The following is a 21,247-nucleotide window of genomic DNA, read 5'->3' on the forward strand; positions in this document are numbered from 1 at the left end:
AGCTGTGATTGTGAAGAAGAACTATTATTCCTTTTTTGACAAAGTCAAACATCATTAGGATTGTAAACCATAAGAATTTTCCTTATGTAAAAAGAAAAGAGAGAGAAAAAAAAAGATTACATGGTCCCTCTGACAATTTGAATTATGTTTGGAAGTAAAGCAGCTTAGCTGTGATAATGTTATCTTACAGCAGCTTCGAGCTGCTGTAAGATGAAGGAAATAAACACACGTTTCCCTCCGTATCAAGCAAGCACAAAGGTAGGAATTATTCCGTTTTCAATCCTTAATTCTACTCTGAGTACAAAATGATCTTACACTAAATACACAATGAACTGAACGCGCAGCTAGAATGCAAAGTCCAACGGTTTCAAGTCTAGGCTATATAGGGCCACATCACCTCGTACCAAAGAACGTTGGCATCTCCAACAACAAGACTGCCTACAACATCAAGTAGTCCATAAAGACTAGTGTTGAAAGCTCCCATACAGCCAAAAAGAACCAAACCTTCTGCAACAACCATATGGCGGCCTTCTAGCCTCTCTCTATATGGCAGTCTTCCAGTACCGACTTCAGCCCCTGGAATTTGTAGTTTAGGAGACAAATATTTTCCACACCTATCATTCAAATTTGTATTCGCTCCGAGCTATCATCATGAGAGTGTGGTACGCGGCCTTTATCCTCGAGAGTTGTCAATCGTTCCACCGGCGTGTGGAAACTGTTATTGCTGCATGTAATGAGAGTCATATTGAATAAATAAAAATATAACTAAATTTTGTATTTAATCATTAAAGAATGTATGTAAAAAAAAAAAAAAAAAAAGTATAGCGATTAAAAAAGGAAAAACTGTTGATTTTTGTGATCTTTCTTCCTTTTTTGTTCATTGTTCAATAAGTCGTGCTGTGTAAACGTCTCCCTCTAAAAGGAGAATCCTCTCCTATATTTAGTGTCAATATGAATTGAAAAATTGTTACAATACTTTTCCTGCACTAATGCTATTTTAAATGTAGAAAGTTCTCCCCTTTATAGAGTAATAATTCATTTGATTCCTCCAAAATCCTAAAACAAGCATCTAAAATTAACAAGTGTCTTAAGTCAGTCAGTAATACCATACGTCTCGCTCCCGCCCTCTCATCCTGCTCTTCAAAAAAAACAAAAAAAAACCATCTCTATTCATCATATCCCTCATTCGTTTTGAGTTATCTTTTCTTGATTCCATAAAAATCACGTCTTTCTTAGTTTAGTCAAAGTCATGCAAGTACAAGTTTTAGTCCCACTCTCCTTACATGATAAAGGTACATCTTTTTAGAAAAGTAGGTTGCTATATGTAACATTCTGTTAATGCATATTGCATACACGTGTATAGATATAAAATGATATGAATGCAAAATACATTTTTTGTTGTTCTTACAATTATCTATATAAATAAACTATGGATACAGTCCTATTATACAATTATATGTACTTGTAGCATTATAATAATATTAATTATACATATACCTATATATATTATAATGTTACACCTGTTCCAATTTTGTATGAATGTAATTTGGTTTTTATCTCACTAAAAGTAATCAGAAGCATAAATAGAGCATGAAGGAATACTTATTATAGAATAGCAGTGTCATTCAATGCTTGCAGTAACAGGGTAATTAAACTGTGTAGATACATCTTTTTTGCACGGAAGATGTCGCTTCTTAAGATAGCGTCATTTTATCATTTTCACTTCATTTTCCTTATGAAACTTTTTAATCCTTAAAAGTTAAAAGGGGGATTTCATTAAGGCTAGGTAGTTAATTATGGAGTAATATTCAACGCCCGATCCTACTGGAGCAAAATATTATCTACATATGTTGCACGTCAATGCAGAATCAAGCTAACATATGGTTTTTTGTCAAATAATATTCTTCGACGAATTATCTTCAATGACTATTTACAAATTATTCTTATGAACCCTTTGGGTATGTAGCAAGTTGCACTTAAAATAGCCTAAATTCATCGTTACATTTATTAAATGAAAAGTTGCCAGATTTTATTTGAAAGGGACCATAGGATTGAGCCAATACAAGTATCTTAAATCAAATCAAGGTTCCAAGCTATAGCTACAAGTGCCCACAATGCGGCATGAACGTTTTTGACTTATGTTCGTTTGTAAACAAAGCGACAGAGAGGTCGGCTGTCTTGTGATAAAATAATAATACTCCATCAATGATAATATTATTTAATACAAAAATGACATGTGGGTATATTTCTCACATAGGGGGCGCTATCAAAATTATTCTGATCTTGCGCTGTTTTTTAAAGAACAAGCTACAGACTGTCTTAGCACCATGCAGATAATATAAGGTATGGTATAAAGAAATTTCTTATTTCCACCCTTTTTTTAACTAAGTATATATTGTTCATTATTGGTCACATCGGATCATACGATAAAGTGTTGTGCAGGTGTGAGTATATACTACAAACGCTTTTTAACAGCATTGAACTAAGCCGGTTCAGTCGGTAACTATCGTGTGTTGAGTATGGAGGTCTCAAAGAAAACAATTCCTCATATTGTACATGTTCTCTATTTGTTCTACTTGATAAAATAAAACTCATCGAATTCGTGACATATACGGGGCCGATACTCTTTCGGTTAGTGTTGAACAACAGTGGTTCGAGTGGCGTTTTTTTACGATTCAATTATGCCCTCTACTTTGAACAACTCAACCCTTTGAAGCTGCCGATCGAAATGATCAGCATTGGTGAATACGAGACAACAAGCTATCATCAAGACAACGCCAGCTTTGAAATGTGTCAGAATCTCTGGGAGTTTGAATGGGAAGTTCTTATGCATCCCCTCTACAGTCAGAACCTGGCACCAAGTCATTAACACCGTTTTTGATTTTTGTGTATAAAATTGTTTTTATGTTGACGTATTAAACATATGAGTTAGGGGACGGAACAAAAACTCATCATGAATATTTAATAACAAATATAGAATAATAATGATGAATGATGAATTACCTTCACTATTTACATTGAAATTGCATAGATTATATACATATATGAGACCCGTCAACACAAAAACATGCTGGGATGATTTTTCTCAAAAGTAACATAAAAGTTGCACATCACACTTGAACTTTCTATATTTCAAAAATTTATTTAAAAAAAAGAAGTATTATTTCCTTAAAATATCGTTGAGCCAGTTACAAAAACTTGAAATGAAATATTTAACTTTCAATATTTGAGTGACTATATCTTTGCACTATTGAAGCTAGGAGATTCAAATTTTGTTATCATCATTAGTATCACCTAGACATTAAATTGTAAATTTCTTTAACAATTTATTCCTGTTATAAATACCAAATTTATCAAATGCATCTAACAGATAGTACATTATTGCCGGCCAGATATGAATTTTTGGGGGGAATGATTGGTAATCTCTTTTATGATTGAAATTAAACATTAATTTTGTGTTGAAATACCATACGTAGCTGTGCCAATATGTTACGATATAGTTTAGAAAAGTAATGACATTCAAAAATCCTGTTTGTTTTTTCTCACAATAGCTTCCACATTAAAAGTATTCCTCTCCCATCTTTTGATTGTGTGAGTAGTAATATATCTAACAGCCATGATTCTAAAGGCTTATGCTTTCTCAGCAACTACTTTATACCGATTTTTATTAGCAGTGATTGTGATTTTTTTGTTTTTCTTTCTCTCAGATTTTGGCCATTATATAATTAACTCATTAATTATTTTTTTAAGGCTTATGAAGTATAAAAATTAGGGAAAGCAAGACTTGAATTAATTATCTACATATTAGGTATATGTTCTAATATATTTATTTCATCATTTCCCAGGGAATTATACTTCTGCCATATCCTGGAAAATTCCGGAATGATATAATAAATAATAAATACTTAAAAGCTTAAGTAGTACTTAAGTAGTTGTTTATATTTTAGAAGCAAAATTACATTTTAAGCTATCCTTACCCACACAATCGCTGAAGTTATACAGTTGTATCTAAATACTCATTTGTTGGTTTGTTATAGGTGCTTCTCCCTTGGGCATCATTTTTTGTTCAAGTAAACCATATGCATTATTTAGCATAAGTCGTTATAACTTTATCTCAGACAAATCTTCAAAATACATTATACTGTACTGAAATCACAAAATATTGGAATTTGGTAATGCAGAATATTTTTTATTTTGCCCTTTATTCATCTAAACAATTTTTTGCACCCCAAAATGATAAATAGATGTAATAATCTTTTATATATTTGTCATAAAAGTATATTTTGTAATAATGTGTTTGACACTTAGTATCAAAAAAAAATAATAAGATATGAGGAGTAAAAATAAAGAAACTAATCAAAATATATACCTGTATTACTCGGTACCAAAATAGTATATATATTTACATTCAACATCTTTAGGACTAAAATAAACATAATATGTGACAAATTAAAGCAGGTTAAACAATTAAACAGCAATCGACTTTACGTGTCTTTCAAGATGAGACAAATCTGACAAAAGTTGATCCTACGAGAAGCACCACAAAGCCAATGGTTGCCCTTTTTTGGTTTGACAGGTAACGTAGCTTTAGTGGCATTAGAGGAACATATAACTTTTTATTCTCAATGCTACACGACCACTCATCTCCCGAAAGTCTTCCAAGAAATCCGGGATAAAAACGAAAAAGTGGCGAATCATTTTTAATCATTATAAGTCAAGTACTCACACTTTGTATGAAACATAGATATTTTTGGGTATTCAAAACATGGCTATGATTTGTTCCAACTTTACCTTAAGTCTTTATTTCTGTATCTAAGCAATAGATCTGCACAGCGTTACCTCGCCAACACAAAAATATACATTGTATTTTGGTGAGTCTATGTTTTTGCTTCTTGTCTCCTTATAAGTGCTCTGGACTTTGATTGGTTGAATTATAATTACCTATGTTTAAGCTTAGACAATTCCCAACAACCATTGAACGATATTTCCAAGAGATCATTGACCAGCACTTCTGCAACAGAAAAACCAAAAGCATATATATATTTGTCACAATAAAAAATTTACTTTTCTAAAAAAAATTAAAAATCAAAATTTTGGGGAGACAAAAAATAATAACTCGGTTATCCGTTCAAATTTAGTCTCCTCTCAAAAATGTAAATTCTAAAAAGTTTTTGACCCTTGAAAAAAATATTATTTGGCATATATGAAATAACAACAAAAATCCTGTCGAAATTGTCAAAAAAGTCCAACCACTCCCCCACCAAAAAAAATATATATATATATGCGGCTCCTTTGAAGCCATCCGCATTAGATAATTCCCCCCCTACACATACTACATACCTGTAAATACATTGGAGCACCAGTGATATTCCCAAAGATGTGAAACATGGGCTAACTACCAACATATTTTAGACCTTATTTTTTGGAGGAAGAAAGGTTGTGTGATAAAATAAAGATAACGACATGTCAGAAGAAGAAGAAAAAAGGAAAATATTATGGAAATAAAAAGAAATAGCGTTTATGGAGAGTTTACAAATGAATAAGGAGTCACGCACCTTACTTATAGTTGTGATCTTAGTTGATGATTGAAGAAATACGAGAAAAATAATCGATAAAAAGAATGTAATGTTTCAACACTAAAGACCAAAGGTAATGTTGGAACCTATTATATAAAAGGTTAAACAGGCTGCAAAATCTCCAAAAGGCGAAACTTCTAGAGGTAAAAATGTTCAGAGCAAAATGACCAAAGTATGAAGAAAGATGTGTGAATTATATGAGATATTTGGAAAAATTTGTACTTAGTAAGAGACTTACATTAAAAAAAAAAAAAAGAAGATCTATATCAACCCTTCACTCCCTCTATCTTTGTAACAAAGAAAATATCTTAATTGAAGAACGCTAATATCATTGTAATTAACCCATTTTTTACTTCTTACTACTTATACAAACTTTTCTTCCTGTCTTCCATCTTTACTTATGGCCAACAGGTGCACCAAGAATGTGTGAAAATGGAAGGCTCAATACACGGATTCATCCTCTAAATAAAAAGTTGTATAATGAATTTCCCAAATGCTTCATTTTACTTATAACTTATTATTCAAATTGATTAAAGTAACACTTACTCCGATTACATACAAAAAAAAAATTGAATAGTGCGATTAAAATTGTTGTAAGAGGTGTCTCAAATGACCTAATTAGTGGATAATCCACATCCATCAAAATAAAACAACGTACATTTTTCTCCATAGCTCAACAATTTGGGAAATTTATATTCAACAAAAAATAACAATATTTGAAGTTATAACATTGATCCAGTATTGTTATTAGCTTATGTACATACTTAATACTTATTTATGTATATACATTTTTCCCAAAATGTATATAGAAGCAATAATGATTATATTATTGCTTAATTTAATATCCATTACTTTGAACATAATTCAACTATAAATATAATTATGGAAGTAAGTCCTGAGATGCCTCATAAATATCACTGAACCGATTCTGAGAACGAATCGGTCATCCAAAACTTCAGTTTGATATTATATTTTAATGAACTAAAGCTCCGGACGTTCTTTGTCATTTCAATTGAGCAAACATGTCTGTAATGACGTTCAACAAAGTTTTATATTGACTGATTTAGGTCGACAATGGGTGTCAGAGTCTGGTCATATTTGTAATCATTCACAAAGAGCGTGGGCAATTATTACCTCCTTAAAGAATTTGAAAGGAGATTTTTTTTTTACTTATTTTTGTTTCTTAGTTATAAACCAGAGTTACGACATAAGTTATTATTCAATTTTGATCAAATTTGGTACGAAGATTATATATATATGGTCATAGTAAGATGCCATTAAATTCTGAGAAGTCAAGATTAAGGTATCCCAACACAAAAAATGGCATCGTTGCAATTCTTTGGAACAAATTGAGAAGCATGACTCCATTTGAGTTTAGATGGAGGTTTTACGCTCCAATGAATACCTATTATAGCTTCAATGGATTTAACAACTATGAATCACTAACAATTTATTAAGTATCACATCGAAATGACAATGGCGTCCACAGATTTTGTGGAATGTTATGCTATGTTTTTTATAGGAATTCCAACTCAATGGGTTTTATGAGGTAGGAGTTCAGGATCACGTCTTTTTACGAGACAAATTAGCCCCAATTCTTCTAGATGTCATGCTCTATTCTTTTCCCTACATATTTCATCATGACAAATAATAATAGGCTTGGTAATTAAGTGACTTTCTTATCAAAGGAGTATACAGATAAATAGTGCCACTTAGTCTCTGACTCATTTTTATTAAAATGTTCTTTGTTGGGGAAAGGAATCAATGCCTTTATTTTTTTTTAAATAAAAATTTCAACTGTTTGTTTTTTTGTGGTTTGTTTTTAATACGTCTAAATCTCCTTTCTTCTTTCCAAAACCAAATTTGGGATACAACTTTCAAAAGTTACAAAAGTTTTATTTTTGTTTCATAATGATAATCAGGGGTGTCTGCAGGATTATATTTGCCCGGACGGGGATAACCCCCAATACCCCCACCCACTTTGGGGGGGTATGGGGGTATCAATCGCAGAGATTTGTATTCTAGGGTATTCCACAGGATTATAACTTTTTTTTTAAGGGGGCTTGGTTTTTGGAATTAAAAAAAAAAAAAATAGTTATTCATAAAAAATTTAATTTTTTACAAAAAAAATTAAAAAATCGACGGCCATTATCAAAAAATTAAATTATCCCATGTTATACAGTGAGTAATTATCAGCATTTATCGAATAATTGTTCCATAATTGGGAAGAATTGGCCAACTACCAATAGATTTTTGTATATTCCTTCTGTTTCTTTTACCAGGGAGGTTGCCAGATACAATAAAGAAAAATTAAGTATGCAGAGTTTTAACATTTTTTTTTTTTTTTGCACCATGTTGCTTTTAATATGACGTCACTTAGTTATTTTTCTTACTGACGTAGACTGAGATATAATAAAAGAGGGATGAAGAACGTCTCACACTCTAAAATTGCTGAAGGGAAAATATATATTTTTTTTCTTTTTTAGTATCCCCTTAATTCGTTAGATGGAGTGGCACTTATTAAGTATAAAGTGAACATTATAGTATTATTATGGTACAATTACTCCAACTAACATAGGAATCTTGTGTGAAGTCCATATATAAACATAAAGTATATTTCTTTCTTTAGAAATCACCTGGGAGTGAACCTACGCTCATTGAGTAAAGAGAATAATTTTTCCCTTCAGGTTGTCCATACAAATTATTTTATTCCTTGATTTTTCCTCTTTTGAATATCCCACCAAAGAGAAGAAAGAGTTTTCAATTATACAACATTTATGATTGACAGAGGTGTGAACTTGGACTCGAGACTTGAATTGGGCTCCATAGCTAAGTCTTGTCTAGCTAAGCTAATCTTCTAGAATGTAAAATCTAATTGACAACATCATAACTCCTAATTATATATCCAAGTAATAATTACACAGTACCTCTAGGGGGCATAGAAGTTATCTGTGCATCAATACATTTTTCAGCAATTGCTCACATGGGTCCTTTTTTCGTTACTTGGCTTAAAGCTTAATCTGGATCGGTCTCATTTAAAGTACCGTCTAGACTGGTTTTATAGATGATGTTAAATATGCTGCATAAGTCATATTTGTACAATTATAAAAGCTGGATGGGGGAGAAAATCTGAGACTGCAAAAAATAGTTCACGATTTGTAACGAGGAAATTTCGTTTTACAGTCTAAGATCGCAGTCTAGACCAAAATATGGGTCCAAATTGCTCTAGAAAGAATCACTTTAGATCAAAATTGTAAAACTCGGTCTTGAACAGAGTCTCAACACTAGTAAACAGTATATATACATTCCCTAAGAATTGATAAGGTTCTTGAACCCATCAAAGTCTATGTATACATACGTCATACATTTATCAAAAACACTTTAATTACTCATTCGTACAAATCAGAGTTTCCTTTGTCCCTCATTAATAAAATCCTTATTGTTCTATTTTCATGAGTAACAGCATTGCCTCATTGTCTTCTAACGACATAGAGTTGACCCAGGCTTTGTCATTGTATAAACAAGGGGGATTATTATTACTTAATATTGTAGGATAATGAGTCAGGGAGGAAGAGGTAAAATGAGCTTGAAAGTATTTGTAATTATTCAGAGAGGTACATTTTTTAAGAATGAACCTCTTCTACCAGAGACGGGATTTCCAAGAGTTTAAACACATTAATAAATTCTTATAATTATGACTTTTCATTCAGTGATTCATACACGAAATATTGTCCAATGTGTAGAGCGGAAATGTTCCATGTATGTACAACGATATTGTGTTTATTTGGGGCATGGAATGTTTCATCATCATTATTATTATAATGATTCCTAAAAAAATAGGATCTATGATCTTGCTTCGTCATTCAAATCTCATTATGCAATTCACTTAACCATTGCATGATGCATTCCTTCAAAATGAATCAATTCTACCTGTTCAGATCTGACCTCATTTATGAGGAACCTTGTCCCCTTCATCCCTGGAAAATTGTATATGCATACTGACATATCATTATGTAGTGTATAGACCCCCATGAATAAAGGCGTTAATGTGTACTATGATATAACAAATAATACTGTTGCCACCTTTCTGAGTCATCCATCGAATGAAAATTCCTTCTTTTTACACAATAGTCTTTATTCTCCCTCTTTATCTCTTTGTAATTACATATTATTATAAGTAAAGGTCATTTATAATGAATTATAACTGATAATTGAATTTTTTTCCCCGTCTTGCATATTTCAGATGCCGAGAAAAGAACTGCTCAACACGATTTACTACAAAGCAATGTCTCCAGTTACACTATGTCAAAATCCATAACAAATCCAAGGATGAGATCCCTCGGATTGAGCGGGATGTCCCCTTTACAGATGAAGCCTACGCTGGTAGAAAAGAGACGGATGGATCCTCAGCAAGACTCCCTCTTCCACCTCCTCCTCCTCTTCCTCATGGGTCAAATAACAACGAAGAGGAAGAAAGGATTAAAGAGTTGAGTAATCCAACACTTCAATACATTTATATCCATGCATGCATGTATTTTATAAAGCTATTATGTACTTTCTCCATTGAATTAAAATGCAAAGCATTCACTCTGATTGTTGCTGTTCATTCATTCACAGTATATTGTGTTGTATGCGTGTGTGTACATTTATGAGTCACGACTGGCATGCAGTGAGTACTACTACTTGTACAACATACTCTATAAACTACATATTTACAGTCTATCTCACTATTATTATGTATGTAGAAGAAGAATACATTCTCACACGGCGTTCAAACGACTCACTTACCAGCCATTTCGTCGTCTTAGTTGGGGAAGAGCTTGGTGTGTATATTGTATATATGTATACTTAGAATTAGTGTTGACACTTCGTTATGAGACGGATTTTTCCGGTTCGGTCTAAAAAAGATGTTTTCTTTACCGATATTTTAGTCAAGAATGCGGGTCTCAGACCGTGAACCGAAATGTAATTGTTTTATAATCAATTTTTTCGGTCTTACTCTATTTACAGATTATATCCCTACTACTAATATACTTAGAGCTTTATGACGTCATTGTATCGATTTTCACGATTTTGAATCACAAAAAAACATCAGAAATTCACCTATAAAGTCGGTTTATCCCGAATTTTATATGTAAACGATTCAGAACGAACACCTTTAAAACACCGAATTAGTTCGGTCCAACATAGATGATAAAGGTCTCCGAATAGAACTCGCCGACTGACGTACAAAGCTAATATATTTTTGACTATAGTATGATCCTCTAGATATCTGGATTAACGAAGGCATTTTTTCTTTTCTCATATGAGTCAATTTTTCCTTTATGTGCACAATGTATATTAATAAAGCAAAGTGTGTCTGTCTAGATGTTTGCCGATACCTCATTTTTAATTCTTATTCTTGATCTAAGAAATAAGAATGTAACAACGAGCGTTTGTAGTTAAAGTTCAACGCGTCATATTTAAAATATGTCTAAACAAGTATGTCTGTCTGTCTTTGTGTTTATATGAAAAGCGCAAAGACAGGGTGCACTCACTGTATATGGTGCCCCTCATGTAAATCATCAACATATTTTGATCTAAGAAAAAACAGTCAAGTTATATTAATGAACTATTGCGAGTGTGTCTATACAGCCAGGTTGTTTCATAGTGCACCCTGATATAAATCATATACATATTTTTGATATAATAAAAAACAATAAAGAAATATTGCAGGCGTGTGCATGTAACAATACTTTTGTTTGTTTTTGTTATTGCTTATGTATTTCATATTTCATTTGCATTTTTAGTATACCTATGTTGAGATTTGAATAAATTATACCCGCTGTTATGTAAAAATGAATTAACTCTCGCACACGTTTTGTATTTAGCATACGGGGTGCAGTGGTTTGTTTGTTTTGATAAGTGAGCACTCGTGAGACTAAAGTTATGCCAACAAGTTAATTTTTTTTTCTCAAACTTTTGTTCTTTCATTCTAGAGGACAGGCCACTTATAAATTGATATCAATATTGAGTAGTTACATGTGAATGTGCTCATGAAAAACAAAGTGAAACACTGAGGATTTATATAGGAGCAAAATTTGTCTTTTGGATGACGCCTTACTACTCCAGGGCCATGTTGAGTACTGTCGCTAGTAGTTTATAAAAGAAAAAAAACATGGATCTATAATTGTATACCTATATTAACGGTACTATAAATAATAGGGCATTACTCATGAAGTCCCTTCCTGACCCTACGACCCCCATATCCTACATTGATACTGTAACTTATACAGGATATGTACATATGTTTATACCTATATTGTCAGATTATTCATAATTCCTTTTGTTCTCTTCTTCTATGAGACAAACAACTCAGTGACTCCCTCATGTTAATAGATTAATTAGAATTGATAATTAATCACAAAAGTAAGTTGACAGACGTTTTGTTGTACATACTTATAAATATGTATATAGAGACAATTCATAATTATTATTCAGAAAATATATGCACAAACATTTATGTGCATATAGCTGTTAAAGTATGCCAAACTTTTCAAAGCTAGATTATTGATATCTACTAGTGCTGAAAGGCGGTTGGTTAATCACTATCCGTCAATAAAAGCGCCTAATGGACGATTATAAAAGTTGTAGGCACCTAGAGAGCAATGGCTAAAGAAGGGATCTGTGTAAAGAAAAAAAACTAAGTTTAGAAATTAGAAAAGGAAAAATGGTTGTTGCGTGTGCTCTTTCTTCTTTTTTGTTCACTATTTAATAGATGGTGTTGATATTAACTTCTCCCTCTGATGAAAATATTCTCGCCTATCTTTGGTGAAAATTCTTTACAAAATTCATTTTCAAATAATTATTTATGAACATAGATTTAATTATAATATTTTCATGTAGAGGGTTCTTCTCCTCATTGGATTAATTCATTTTTTCCTCTCAAAATCATATAACAGCCAGCAATGATATACAAGGGTCTTAATTCAGTAATACAATACGTTCGCTCCCTCCTTCTCATCGCACTCTTACTACCATCCTATCTCAAGCTGTGGCTATAGTCATTGAATTCTAGAGACCTGGAATAATCACGCAGAAGCTTTATTCACAAATAAGGTCCATATATGTAAAAGGAGTGATTGGTTGAAAGAAATGAAAAAAAGAGTAAATGTCATTTTTTACTCGATTGCTTCAAGAGGGGAAATAAAGAAAAACCATCTAAGCTGCATATGTGATAATTCCATGTGTCTAGAATTCCAGATATCCCTCCAAAGTTATATAACAGGCCGATAATGTTAACAGGTATGGGTTTACAATTGACCTTTCTACTGTGCCCCTATATGCAATTCCCAACAATGATTAAATAATAATTCCATAGTTGGGGGTGGGGGTGGGGGAGGATAACTAATAACAATTAATTTTGGCCCTTATTTTTTGGTTCTTCTTGAAAAATCGGAAGGTTATGTGATTCAATGATGGTAGCAAAGTTTTTTCTACTTGCATACTGTTTACATAGATTTGATGCGTGTGCTTTTTTTTCTTTATTCTTCATTTATAATAGATCGTCTGGGTTCTAACATCTACCCAGTTTAAAATGTACATAATAAAATAATAACCTAATATATTGGGGAAAAGTAATTTCGTATTTTTCGCTTTATTTCAATGCCTTATAAGAAGTGTTACAATCAACTGGTTCAATCCAACTATGACCCACTCCATTTTCCATAGACAGAAACAGGTGATAGTTACTTGGTGTCAGGTTCGGAGTGCAGGGAAGATACATAATAACTTCCCATCCGAGCTTTCATAGCTTCCGGGCCACCATCAAAGATGTGTGCGACCTGGTGTTGTCTTGATGTCTCTATTTACCAATGCTGATCAGTTCGATCGCCAGATTCAAACGGTTGAGTTTTTCATAGTAGAGGGCATAATTGAATGTTAAAAAACAACAGGATCGAACCACTGTTGTGCAACACTAACCAAAAGAGTATCGGCTCAGTATATGTCACAAATTTTCTTGGTCACTTTGGACGCGTTTTTCCTTCTCAAATAGCAAATATGTCGATTTTTTCGACTTTGAGAGCTCCATCCTCAACGTACAATGATTCACGACTGAACCTTCAAAGCGCAATACTGTTCAAAAAAAATTGTAGTTTATACTCACACCTTTCCAAAGCCGTATTGTATGATCAGAAGTGATCAATACCAAACAAGATATACTTATTTAAAAAAAGTTTGGTAAATACGAATCCCCCCCTAACTTATATATAGCAATTATTCATTGTCTCCCCCAAAATCATATAACAGGGTGCTGATGTTTACAAAAGTCTTAATTCAATAATATATAATTTTCATTAACAAACATCATAACTGAAGGAAACACCAACATTGAGGGCTCATAGTTGATGTTTGTACTACATAAAATGGACAAAATTTCAATAAATCTTAAATAAACTACATCAAAATGCCTTTCAGAATAAATAAAGGCTCGCACGTGCATTGGATACAACTTGATGCTTATGTTGAACAGTTATAATTGAATTAAATCAAAGTAATATATATTAAAAATCTTTATAATATAGCTAGATTTGTACAGTTTTTTTTATGGACAATAGGCAATAAAAGTAAAATAATTAAAGAAAAATAATCATAATATTTCTATTGTAATAGTTACATTGTATCTACAATATGGTAATAAGATGGTAGTATATCGATCTAATAACATATTTTTAATACATTTTAGAGTCAGATATAAAAGAAAATGAGACAATAGATTTTTGATAGACAGGAATCAATAAGTATTTTTATTTCTTGGTCGTCCCATTTGAAATGCAATAGTTTACAATTTTCTTTAATATTAATGACAAAAAGGGGTTTCATTGCTCTACAAATTGGTTGTTTAGTCTCCCAAAATGACCAATATTAACAACACTGATGTCAGATGAAAACTCTCCATTCATTAGACTGTTTTTTTTACTTTAGTTATAATCGAATCGAATAATATATACATAGGACTAGGTATATTTTGAGACAAATGACTAATTAATAATCATAATAAAATCTGATGTAAGTTATAAACAATGAATGATATTTGAATTAATGAAAAGTAATATTTTCTGAAAAATCCCTATGATTTATCTAAATTTGTATGGGGTTTTTGGGATGGATTAGGGACGATAAAAGAGAGATAACTACAGGGAGCGGGGATCAAATTTTCGTCTACTTTAAACCTTGATAACTTGAAGACGACATTATCAAATAAAAAACCGGCTACCAAATAGGAAAGCTATTCTCGTCAGCTGACGATACGTAGTTCAGTTAGCATCATGCCTGCGGCCGGTTCAGAGGCCGTATTGAGTCTGTTATTGATACCAACGTTATATCGTTATATCGAATGAATGGCTACTCTATACATATATGCTCGTCATAGTTTTGATTTTCAATAAAAAAGTTAAAAAATGTATATTTTGTGTTGTTTTTTGTAGAAAAATATTTTGGCGACAATTTGATCCCCGTAAAAGAAAATATCTTATTCTTCCAATTGTAATTTTAAACTTATAGTTTTCACAATGAAAATAAGATTGTAAAAAATATGATAACATTTATTTACGACATTTTAGAGCCAGATATGTATGAAATAAATCTAAGCAATAAAGGGTTTTGATATTAAAAAAAAAAAAGATTTAAGCCCTGAGATGCACTTGTTGGTCCCATTCTGACGTCAAACCCTTCCTATTTTGCTTAATATGAATAAAAAATAGGATACAAAATTATAAAACTTGGTTGTTTTGGCCCCCAGAATGGCGTACATCAACATGGTTGATGCCACGAAAAAATGCTTCAGGAGCATAATTATCACTCCCGCCTTCCTCTTGGACTCTACGGAAATCGCATTCCTAAATAAATTACTAGTCCATTAAAAAATCCCTTCTCTTTGTCCTAATTAAATTTTTGCCTTTCTTTATCCTTGAACTATGAATGGTACCTTTTATAGTGCACCTACATTCTATAATGAAATGAATGTTAACTATGACGTCAAAACACAACCGAATAATTATATCCATTAACATCTACTTGCAATAATAAAAAACATGTAATTATAAAGAAAACAGTGTGTCTAACCTTTGACTGATTTAAATATTGTGTCTCTGTTGGCAATTCCATGTTTCTTTTTGAATGAATCTTCTATGTATAGTCATAATTGTACCATCACAGATTATTTACATCCTTGATTGAAAGATTTTCCTTTAATTCATCTGCTTTTTTTCCTTTCACAGAGTACTACGAGATGACAACGACTCCTTTGATGGAGCGACGAATGCAGAAAATGAACGTATTGATGTAGGAGGAACAGAAGAAATCGATCTTCTCTTGACCTCAACATCCACAGCAAATAACGATAAAACGGATCATCATCCTTCTCAAATCCTAAGCTATACCGTCAACGACATCATTGGACACTCAGAAGATCAAAGATCCTCTGATGACGAAGAAGAAGAGAATTCATTCTACGAGTTCCCAGAGTCTACTTTTAATCTAGGAGAAGCTGCATCCATTAATCGACCTCATCAAATCCAAGTCCCCATTCCTTCAGCTCTACCCAGCGTTCAATCGCATTTCGAAACCCATTATGAGTCCGACAATCTGAGCCATCATCATCAAATAAACTCCTCTGCCAGTTTTTTCCATTCCTTTTCCGACTTTTCCCCTACTATCATCACCATCATCACGCAACGCATCACCCTCCACCCCCCACTTTTTACTCTGCCTTCTCAGCCGTCTCAGAAGAGACGGCGACTCCCTCACCCTCAACTGACTTTGCAAATCATCTCTACCAAAGTCATCATCCAGCTCCGCATCATGGGGAAATGACTTTGCAAAACTACTACCCTCAGTCCCATCATCAGTCACACCACACCCACCATCCTCATCGATTCTCCACTACTCCGGGCCATCATCACCATACTATACATCAGACACCATCCTATTATTCCTACTTTTAAAATTATATTAATTGTTATTATCAGATTATATGCGTTTTTTGTGTAAATATTAGATAAATATGTTGTATGCATGGAACACACTAACAAGGAAACCACAAAACCATTGGTCGTCATAACAAACATAGCTACGTGCAATTAATGAATCATATATATTTTTACAAAATTTAGACATTGGGTACACTTTTCGGGTTCCGAGATCAATATTAAGGTACACAATGATTTGAAACGGATAATATGTAGAATATAAATGACTGAAAAAATAAACATTTATAGAAAATATTTTATTAAATAATATAAGACTTATTTATTTTGAATTTACTAGTGGTGTTGTGTGAGTCCTTATTTATTCAGTACAGTCAAGTTGGAGGACTAGTACTACCAGTCATTGGGACAGGTCCTTTGGACTTTCAGTCCTAGAACTGATTAAAAAAGAAAATAAATAAAGTTTAGTAACGTAATTCAGGACCGAGATTTAACTGGAGGGGATTGCAGGCTTCAGTCCTATGTCAGGACTGACACAACGCTTTGTACTAATAAATATTGCTTACAAATAAGACTACTACTATGGGTAAAATTTCTGATGTTACGGAGAAGCCACGCACATACATATGTTATATATTTTAAGGAATTCAGCATGACAGGTCTTTTAAGTATTTGAAATGTAAGTCAAATCAGCCATAACTTATTTGAAGGCCTATATCTAGTTCGCTCTCATCGAGATTTGATGACTTGTTTAACAATCTGAAGTAATTTGGGGAAAGTTAAAAAATTAAAGTTTATTTATTTTTTAAAGTTATACAGCTCTTAAAAATAATATATAACTGATTCATACATCTGTATATGTACAGATTTAATACAGTTTTTGTATATGTCAGTCATTAATGGGTGCACACGCCGTTGAGCCTAGGAGGCTAAAACTTTGCATGTATGTATCTTTAGAACCTGGCTAGTCTAACACGGGGGTGTCGATTTTTTTGGGCTTATATAAGGGGAGCTACAATACCAATAGAGACCTTTTTCTAAATCAGTTAAAAATCAAAAAAGTGATTGGCAAAATAAGGAATCCGTAAAAATTGGACTTTTTTTTCAGGTGAAAAAAATGCAAGAAGACGATGGAATATTGGATTTGTAGATAAAATGAAGTTAAGTTTTTAGACATTTTTGTAGAATTTCATTTGCATATAAATTTGAAAAATAAAAATTGATTTTTTACTGAAATATCTTCATTTTCTTAATAATTTGTCATTTTTTTTTCAACAAACGTCAGTTTTAAATTATTAAGAAGATATGCCACAAAACGATACATTTTGGACACAAAACCTAAAACCCCAACATTATTACAATTGATAATTTTCAATTTCCAAAATAATTTATTTATAACTTTTACAATATTTGCAAAAATGAACCAGTTATCTAGGGATATTTTTTCGATTACAGTAACTTTTTTGTTTTTACAAGTAAGAAATTTCTTTTTGGTAAGTTTATCTTTCTCTTTATAATGCCAATAAATGTTTTTTTAGTTCTTTTTTTCAAAATTAGTTTAAAATAGTTTTTTTACAATATTCTTCGCGAATTTCGATTTTGAAATTTTTTGACAAAAATAAAAAGATGGACTTGCCATCAAGACAAACTTTTTCCTGCATATATGTTTGTATGTGATTTGAAGCTTATGAAACTTTTTTTTTAGTTTTCATAATAACATATATATTATAATCCTCACCATCACCGAGGGGGTTTAAACATTAAGAAGAAGAATATTGACCCTAGTCAATGTTATTTCCCGCTCCCTCCTTGGCCAGAGCAACACTCGGTAATCTTCTGCTTTAGTACAAATAATATTCAATAGAGTAAATACATTAAGTTGTCGAAAAGAAGAAAGAATCTTTTTGACGGCTAATGTATAGAAGGTAGAAAATTATTTTCTCTTGTTCTTAGGTGTAATCCATGGTTGTATGGCTTGCTAAAACTTATAATAATTAATTATTATAAGTTCAAGCCACGAATAGTTTTTTCATCCTCTCTCAACCTTGACTGATAAAAAGGAAAGAAATTTTTTAAAAAAACATATGGTAGCCAGTTTTCTGTATTTTCTTATATCCAACTGTTCATTATTATTTACAGAATAGTTATTAATTATTCTATACATTTAATTAATTAATAATACAAATGACTGAGTAAGAAATGACACAAATTCTAAACGAAGGCGAATTTATATGTAATAGCTTTTTGAATTCATAACACGCTCAGTCAGCTGCTCTAAATCACGCAAGAGTCAACTTATACGAAAATTAGTTAAAACAGCTGAAATACAATGCATTATTTGCGACCCAAGCACAACACTCATCCATTTTTAAATTTCTGGTATCTTGTCTCTTTGAAAGAGGTTATGTTGAGCAGCTGAAATGACGCAGTTAGTAACTAGATCATTTCAGGTATTCTAGTTACCATAAAAGATCTTTAAGGAACAGTCCTAGTACTGATAAATTTTATTAGAACCGGACTGATAAGACTGCAGTCTTTGTAGCTTTTTTAGACCGATCCAACACTAATTGTTAGACTATTCATCACTTAATGGGGCATGATCGTTGTTTAATTAAATTTGTTTGTAAACAAAGGGACAGAGAGTGGCACCGTCTTGTGGCAAAATAACACAGCTCCCTGAAGATAACAATATTTAATAAAATATAAAATGTACCTATGTTTTCAAATAGAGGGCGCTGAAAAAATTATTCCTAGTATGCACCATTTTTTAAGCAAGAAGCTACAAGCTATCAAACCAATTGGCTGATAATATATATTTTTTGATTTTGTTCATATCTATTGTAGATAATTGTTCGAAATCTAATTTCAATTCAACCAATCAACACTGATTAGATGAAAAGAAGCAGAAACATAAATAGCTGACAACAAAATACCCCTGTAAACTTTTTTGTGAGTGAAATAAAGCCGTATGCATGTAATTCCATGTTACATTTTGTCTCCTCTGAGCCAATAAATTTCAATGAATACTTACATATTTATATATTAATAATTCAAACTCATTTTGAATACATTTATGTATGTTAACATTTAAAAACAAGTTGTAAGGGTTCTTTGTATGACTCTCCTGTAAATGTCATTGCCTTTAAGTATATCTAATATTATAATATTGCTCGACTTACAAATAGCTCTTTAACAGACTTTTAGTATTATTCTTTTAAATGATTTTTAGTTGAATTTGTATGTAAAATAAATAAATAAAACATTTATATTGAAATGAAAATCTGTTCATTAAACTTGAAAAATCTTTGTGTGCATTAATCATGACGGAGTATGGGTACATGATTGTGTATAATGACATCATTTGAGTTATTTATACATACACTTTCCATAAAGGTATTTGTAAAGTGACACTTATTCAATGCATGCCAAAAAATACAACAACTTTTTACTCAAACGAAAAAATAAATCATGGGTAGAATAGATATACCTACAAATATAAAAATTACTCGGAATTATTATACGCTCTTACAAGCATTTACGGCCAAAAAAAGAACAAATTGTTTATAATAATATGTACATATAAATCTGGACAATGTCAAAATGTATGTACCGATCCCTAATTTGGAATCCCTTACTCATACTTCTTTATGGGATCGAACTTGTGGGCACCCATATCTAGAGTTGTAAATCCTAAGCATTTTGTAACGTGCAGTGTTTTTTAAAGCTGGTATCATTAGTATTTTGATGGAGAATAATGGATTTGTTGGGGATTTAAAAGTGTAAGTCCCTGATAGATCCCATCAGAATTGAGGATCACAAACGGAGTAATTCCTGCCTATGTCCTTGCAAACTTGTGATTCGGAGGGGGACTTGTGTTTATTACCAGCATACATAGAGTTGTAGAATGAACATGGATGACATTGGATGAGCGTGCGACTTTGTCTACTTGGAAATTTGGAATGTGTTCCAAATCTTTTAACATTTTTTATCATTTAACTTCTGAGTAGTGAATTTTATTTTCTACTACATTCAATTATATTCAAAACCTGATTGAACGTTCGTGCCTGCTCATAAAAGACAGAGGGTAAACTTGAGGATTTACTGCAGAGTTATAGTTGTAACTCTTGTTAGATTCAGAGTAGAATTGAAGATCGGCATCGGAGCAGCTCTTGCCAAGCTTCTTGTTTATTTCCTTCTCCCCTCCTCCCTTGTTACAGCTGATTATAGCTGATCTAATGAAAAGTCATAAAAGCTAAACGGCTCTCCTCCAAAACATTCTTCAAACTCTCAGGGTTACCATGTGGATTTTTGTTTCCTTTTTTTTAACATGCAGAAAAAAAACGCAATTTTCATCCCTATTTATAAGTATAAGTCTACTACGAGTAGAATTGAGGATCACCCTGTCAATTGTAAGTTATTTTACTTACAATTTACAACCCTACCCATGTCCATCGTTATTGTATATCTATACTAAGAAATTTATTATCCTTGAGATCCTTCAATTGAACAAAGAATCCCTACAACCTTAGACACACCCAATTCCAAGTCTAGTCGTTGCGTAATTTGGTTTTGTTGACTTTGGCTCTAATAGTCACTATATTTTTTTTTCTTCTTCTTCTAAGGATAATACAATTGTAGGTAAAGTATTATCTATCTACTATTTGCTCAACGATTGAGTGATTATTAGTACAAAAAATGGAACAA

General features: G+C 32.1%; 1 protein-coding gene across 1 annotated transcript in view; it reads left to right on the forward strand.

The window, feature by feature from the left end:
- LOC121131893 (uncharacterized) overlaps positions 1-16,850 on the forward strand; it is a 148,001-nt gene extending 131,151 nt beyond the window's left edge. Inside the window, exons 9-10 of the mRNA XM_040727291.2 lie at positions 9,820-10,062; positions 15,836-16,850. Of these exons, the coding sequence (XP_040583225.1) occupies positions 9,820-10,062; positions 15,836-16,430 (838 nt within the window). The 3' untranslated portion in view covers positions 16,431-16,850. The remainder of the gene's footprint in view (positions 1-9,819; positions 10,063-15,835) is intronic.
- The last annotated feature ends 4,397 nt before the right edge of the window (positions 16,851-21,247 follow it).

Source organism: Lepeophtheirus salmonis, chromosome 1, assembly GCF_016086655.4.
Source record: "Lepeophtheirus salmonis chromosome 1, UVic_Lsal_1.4, whole genome shotgun sequence".
In the NCBI taxonomy this organism is placed as follows: Eukaryota; Metazoa; Arthropoda; class Copepoda; order Siphonostomatoida; family Caligidae; genus Lepeophtheirus; species Lepeophtheirus salmonis.